The 6,591-nt window shown below is 49.7% G+C and overlaps 1 protein-coding gene across 1 annotated transcript; it reads right to left on the reverse strand.

The window, feature by feature from the left end:
* Window positions 1–3,142: 3,142 nt before the first annotated feature.
* Window positions 3,143–4,618, reverse strand: ATOH1 (atonal bHLH transcription factor 1). The gene has a single exon (XM_004590567.2). The coding sequence runs from the start codon at window positions 4,537–4,539 to the stop codon at window positions 3,466–3,468; it is 1,074 nt and encodes a 357-aa protein (XP_004590624.2). The 5' UTR covers window positions 4,540–4,618; the 3' UTR covers window positions 3,143–3,465.
* Window positions 4,619–6,591: the final 1,973 nt, after the last annotated feature.

Here is a 6,591-nt window from a genome sequence, read left to right on the forward strand (position 1 = left end):
CTGGCATATGGGGAATGAGCGCTCAGAAATACTCAATATTCAAGTTTCCAAAATATTAATGAGATTATAGCAACCTGCAGCTATATGTTACAGCTTGTTAATGGAGTGTAAGAGAGCGAGCTGCCAAACGTTTGTTATGCAAACTCCGTAGCAGAACCTTAGGATGGAAATGTGATTGTACATCTCTTTCAAAGAAATGTCAGCGTAAAGGAGAGCGGAGAGAAAGAGAGAGAAATAGAATGAAGGAAAGAAAAGAGGTTAAAGTTCTCACTTGAACTTTGAGCACTCAATTTACCACAAAGTGATTTGACTTTTTGTGCTCCTTCTGCTGGGTTAGGACAACTCATCCTTGTTTTTCAATCAGCAGCGTGAAGCAGAATTTTCCATATGATATTCTGTTAGGCTTGATTTGCTCTTGAGAAGGAGCATGAAAAACTTTTGTGAGTAAAACTGGAATTCTTTCCAGTTTCAGTACAAAACCAGAAGCATTTAAAAATTTACTTATCTGCCTATTGTGGTGGCATAACCCCTTTCCCCCCAATTTTGGATGCTCAGTTTCTATCAATTTATTTTCTCAGAGAAAAATATATGGAGCACCATCCTGGTGGAACGGTTTTGGAAACTGTCACCATCTAGCTGCGTGGCTTAGGGATGAATAAAGGGCAATTATTTCTCATCTATCAAAGAGGTAAAAGGAGATGCTTCTGATGTTCTTTCTGTTTTGCAATGTCTGTGCATCCATGAGAAGCTATAATTTTGACCAGTTGTTTTTTTTTTCTCTTTAGTGACACAAGATGAACATAAATCATTTTTTAAGTGAAAGACATTATTTTCTTTGCCTTCTCCTCAGTCACAACTTTTTCTCTTCCTCCTGTCCTGTCCTTACACAGATTTATAACAAATAAAATGATTCTGTATCATCTTCCTTTTCTCTCCTCCATTTGCATGCTCACTCTATGCGGTGCTCTGTCTCCACACCTGTTGTGTCTGCTTGTTGAGAGTGAATGGAAATGTGTTTGAAGCCATCGCTTCATTTGTTCAGTAGGTTGAGGATTCCTGATGTTTATCATGGCACAACAAACTCCGTGGGTGCAAAAGTTCATCTATTGGACAGGTGCAGTGCTCTTGCTCCTGGAGGCTGTGGGCTGGGCTGCCGTTCAGCTCTCCAAGAGAGCTGGCCAGGCTCTCAGCTTCCTTTGATCTACTTCAGCTGAAAGCCACCAATACTCTGGTGTTCCGCTAACGGCAACTTCTGGGATTTCCTCTTGGAGACCACAGCTTGGACACCTAGCATCTCACTTGCTCTACAAACCAATTTGTGGCTCACACCTCTTTTTGAGGGTGTGGAAGCAGAGCACAGCAGCGATGCAACCATAGTCCCTTCCTTTTGTGTGTGTGTCCTTCTCTCGGAAGCTCGTTATCCCAGTGAATATGGAAAACAAAGATTTGGCTTAAAACAAAACTTTCTAATTCGGTGATGTTTCTCCTGTCAAATGGCACGGAACCTTTATTAGATAGTTCTACCCTGAGATATTCTAACCAAATATCTTTCTAAAAATCCTGTCTCAACTCTGTCCAAATGTAGACAATTGCATTTGCTTTTCCCAGATCTACCATCCTGATTGAACAGCCAGAATAGGTGTTTTAGTTCCTCGGTAAGGATATCTGGGGCATCAGTGAGAGTAGCAAGGTTCTGCCACTGGTTCAAAAATGTAATTGAATATTTTCTAAAGAGAAGCTATTTCATATGAACTAAACACACATTCACTTGTACATTGGAGAAAGCAGGATTGTTTGAAAACAGAAAATTGAGTGAAAGCCAACAATTTGCTAGGGCAACTCGAGGCTTCTATTTTTAGGTTGAATTCACTTGTACCGATTTCTCTCTCCCCCTCAAGGTCTTTTCCATTGTCCTCTTTCCCTGTTAGGGCTGCTCTCCATCAAGGAGAGAGAAAGAGAGAGGGAGGTAAGGAAGGGAGGGAGGTAGGGAGGAGAGAAAGAGAGAAGGAGAGAGAGAGAGAGAGAGAGAGAGAGAGAGAGAAGAAGAAGAAGAAGAAGAAGAAGAAGAAGAAGAAGGAGGAGGAAAGCTTGCAGCCTGTATTATTTTATCCAGGGAAAGAGCTAACATGGTTAAGTTAACTACTCCTGGCTAGATCCTGGGTGATCTGAAACATTTGCCTCCTTTTCCAAGAGATTGTTGGAGCTGGGAGTAGGAAGATTAGAAAGAAAAGTTTAGTCTCACAGCTTAACTATTGTCTTGAGAGCTTTTCTGACCCATGCTTGTGATGCCAACTGAAGGCGTCAAGTCTACACTGTTTTTCTTCAAATTCATTGGGTTGGATAAATTCATATTTAAGCAAAAGACTTCAGGTCTTTAAAGCCATGTTTACAGTGGTTACATGTGTTCAGTGGTTATATGGGAATGAAATAATCAACAAACAAATGTTAACTTCTCATGTTTATTGTCACTTGCAAAAGGAAATACATAAAACAATGGCAGTTGGCTTTGCTAGGTTAAAATAAATTGATCTCAAATAGAAAATGTAAAAAAAATTGAATCAAGACAAGTAGAAATGGTAGCAAACACTCAATAATAAATAAGTTGTTCTAACATCAACAAGGCAAAATGAAATTGATCCAATGCTTTTGACACAATCTGATGTGTTTTTCATTTAAAAAAACTAGCATTTGCAAAGAGCTTAAGGATTATAAGTGGCCGTGTTTAAACATAAAAAAAAAAAAAAGCAACGGGTCTGCAATTGGCAGTTGAATTTCCCTTGGATTCGAAGTAGCAGCAGCAGCAGCAGCGGCGGCGGCTGATAAAGTGCGTGCGCCAAGCTTCCTGACAGATGCCTGCAGCGCCCTCGCCAGCCACGGACCGACTGACTTCCCTTCTGCCATATAGAAACCCTCAAGTTCCCTGTTTTCCCACAGTCACAGGTTATTCAACTGGGAAGAATTTACTTTGCTTTACAGAAGTCCTGGAAGACTTCCCACCCCCTTCCCACCTCCGCTCTCCCCAAATGAAGGAGCGAATCACACACTGGTACATGCCCAGGGCACAAAATTAAGTATACCCAAACCAGCGACAGGAGGGAGCTGCAAGGGCTTTGTTTTTTGTTTTCGGGTTTTTTTTCCTTTGCAGCGGATTGGCAGCAGGGAACTAGAGTAAGTGTGTTATATATGGGTACGGGTAATCGGACCAGAGAGCAAAGTGGGCGGGAAGGCGACACTTTCACAGCCAGTTTTCATCATCAAACAACACAGACCGCAGGAAGTTTGGAATACGCGGTGGCATTTGCAAACCGTCCAATGTAGCTGCCATCTGAAGCCAAGTCGTTGCTAAACAACGACCGTCGCAGAGCAAAAATCAAAGGATGCGGAGATCTTGAACCGCGGGGCTTCCCGCGCACGGAGAGAGGGCGGTTTTGTTTCTGCCTCCGTTTCCAGGCTGCTGTCACCTTCCTAACTCGCCTCATCCGAGTCACTGTAATGGGAATGGGGGGAAAACTCGCCATCGCTTCTGTGGGAGCGGGGCGAGGTTTTGCTACTTTCCTCCGCCACAGGGGGTAGGATGCCGCCGGGCAGCGTGGGCGACAAATTCTTTTGCGCCATCATCGCCGTTAGCGCACTGTCCTCGAAAGCGGAGAAGTGCAGAGCGTCCAGCTGTACCGTGTACCCCCCTGCTGACGCCTGGCTGGAGAAGCGAGTCCGGCAGCTCCCAGGCGGGGCCGGCCGTGGACCCCCTCCAGAGCCCGGGGGCGCCCCGGCCGTAGGGGCTGGGCCCACGCTGCTCTCGTAGGGGGCTCCGGCGCGCAGGTGGTGGTGGTCACTTTTGCAAGAAGCTGGAGGCGGAGGTGGCGGCGGCGGCGGCGGCTGCTCCCCGCCGTTGGGCGTCTGCAGCAGCTCGGACAGGGCGTTGATGTAGATCTGGGCCATTTGCAGGGTTTCGTACTTGGACAGCTTCTTGTCGTTGTTGAAAGACGGGATAACGTTGCGCAGCTGGTCGAAGGCGTGGTTCAGCCCGTGCATCCTGCGCCGCTCCCTGGCGTTTGCCGCCAGCCGTCGCTGCTTCTGCACCCCATTCACCTGCTTACTGGAAGGGGCCCGTTGGCGGCTGCAGCCCAGCTCCTCCACCACCACCCCGCCTTTCAGCTTGCACAGCTGTTCCCGCACCTTCACGGGTCCCGGGCTCTTGCTGCTGCCCCCGCCGCTCCTCCTGGCCAGCTCCCCGCGGGCATCCGCCTCGTCCCGTGGCACCGCGGCCTCAGAGGCACCCAAGTCCGGGGAATGCAGCAGGTACTGGGCGGCGCGGGTAGTGCAGATGCCCTGCAAAGTGGGAGCCAGCCAGGCGCGTGGGTCGGTGCTGTTCAGGAGGGACAGCTCGGTTGGGTAGATCGAGTGCTCTCTGGCCTGCAGGGCCGCAGGTGGCTGAGGCGGCGGCGGCGGCGGCGAGAGGTGGTGCGGTTGGGGATGGCGATGGTGGTTCCCCAACTCCTTCACTTCAGCCCACTCTTCTGCGTGCAGCAGGCGGGACATTGCAAGGCACACGCTTGGAAAGGCGCTGGGTCGGAGGAGGCACCAGCAAACCAGTTCCAGTCAGTAATAACTTAAAAAATTAAAAAAAAAACCCGCAAATTTAAAAATACCCCCACAAAACCCCGCAACCCTAGCAGGGATTCTTCGGCCACGTCTTCTTTGGTTCCCCTCCTCGAACTTCCCCCACCCAGTCGGAGATCACACACCAGGTCGCGTGCAACGAAGCTTCTCCGGTTGCCGAAAGCGCTGCGCCCCTTTAAAAAGCGGCACGCGCCAGTGTGTGTTGCCCCCGCTCCTCTCCCAGCCCCCTCCTCGCGCCAGTCGCGTGTCAGCTCAGCCAATGAAGGGCGCGGGCCGGCGCGTGCGAGCAGCCAATCAAAGACTTTTTACACCCGGGAAAAGTTCCTGGGCGCGGAGGCCGCCCGCCCGCGCCCGCTCAGGTTTTTTTTTTTCTTTCTTTTCTACTTCCCTCTGTACAGTCCGTCAAATTCATATGTTAATTGCGGGCCTGAAATTCGACTCCGCAGTGTGTCACGGCTCCTTCGGCGGGACCGGGGGTGCCTGAGAGGAGCCCAGTCTGGTCGGACCCTCGCGGCGCCAGGAGCGCACCTGCGCCTCACGGCTCCCAACCTGGGAATGGCAGCCCCCCACCTTGTGTGCGCAAACGTTAAAAATTGCTCCTACAGGATACATGATTATGTTCTTGTATCGTCTGACATGCGTGGATATGTCACTACTCAATAACGCCTCTCGTGTTAAAAAAAAAAAAACCAAACGTAACAAACAAGTAAAAAAGGGGAAAAGCCATCTTGCACACTCCCCTCAAATGTTTCTAGGTTTTGCTGCATCTTGTCCCTCTCATCTTGCTCTGGATCTCTGAGTTTCGCTTTCTTATGTAATCATTCCTTTTCTGAACGGCAGGAAGGCTGTGAGAGCATCAGCCAGGGTGCACCAAATTCCAGATGTCCCAGCTCTCTTGGAGCCCCCTTTCCATTTCTCGTTCGCCACCCCCCACTCTAGGCCATTTGGGATTGGCACCTGCAGAAAGCACTGGGCTGAGAGCTCACGGTTTGGGGGCAGGGGTATCTCCCAATATTTGTGAAAAGTTTCAGCGCACACAGCAGCACTCCGAACTAAACTCGCAGCCAGGGCCCGGTGCCCAAAGGAAAATGAAGGCTCCCGCGCTGTGTCCAATTCTGAACTTAAAGTGTGCTTCTGGAGCCTTCTGCCACCAGGTGCCCTTGCTTTACCGTGCGTGTGGCTTCTTAGGCAAACATCCAGAAACCACAGCCTAACTCACCTCACCTCCTGCATTTAGTTGGGTGTGCACTGCCCGGGGAGGTCCCTGGCGCAGCCAACTCCCAGGAAAGCACCCTCCGCCCTCCGCCCTCCGCCCTCCTCATTAGTCTCGGCCACGTCTGTGAATGCACCGCGCAGGGCCAAACCCAGGTCTCCGCGCCCCAGGCACGCCCCGGCTTGCGTCTGGCGTGCTGCAGCTCTAGGCGCTCCGTGGCCTGGCCCGGTCGCTGGGGTGCAGGAGTGGGACACCACTAGTGCATGCTTCTTGTCTTTCGGGGTTTCGAGGGAGGGTGGGGGTGACTGTCATCCTGGGGGGGATTTCTGGGAAAGACGCTTAACAACCGGCAGATACTGTTAAGGGCCTGTCTTTGCCATGTCCACAGCCGGCTGAAAATTCTTATTACTAGTCTTTCCAGCAACTGGATAAAACCTACTGTAGAACGCCTTGAATAGAAAAGAATTGGCCACTGCACTGGATGAGAGATTGATATTCATATGCATATTCATATTCTCTCCCTCCCTCCCTTCCTCTCTCTCTCCCTGGATCAGTCTCCTGTTCATTGTCTCCCATAAAGGTTCCCAAGCATTGAACAGAGTGCTGAAATGATGTTTAAGATGCTGTTTTTCACCTGTAGCTTCTCTGAGTTTGCTATTGATTTGGTCTTGGGCTCTCCCACCTTAAAAGCCAGAAAACATAGAGCTTCTTACATGGGTGTTCATGTGTTCATCTTGAAATACACATGTTAAATAAAG

The sequence above is a fragment of the Ochotona princeps genome, chromosome 7 (assembly GCF_030435755.1).
Source record: "Ochotona princeps isolate mOchPri1 chromosome 7, mOchPri1.hap1, whole genome shotgun sequence".
Lineage (NCBI taxonomy): Eukaryota > Metazoa > Chordata > Mammalia > Lagomorpha > Ochotonidae > Ochotona > Ochotona princeps.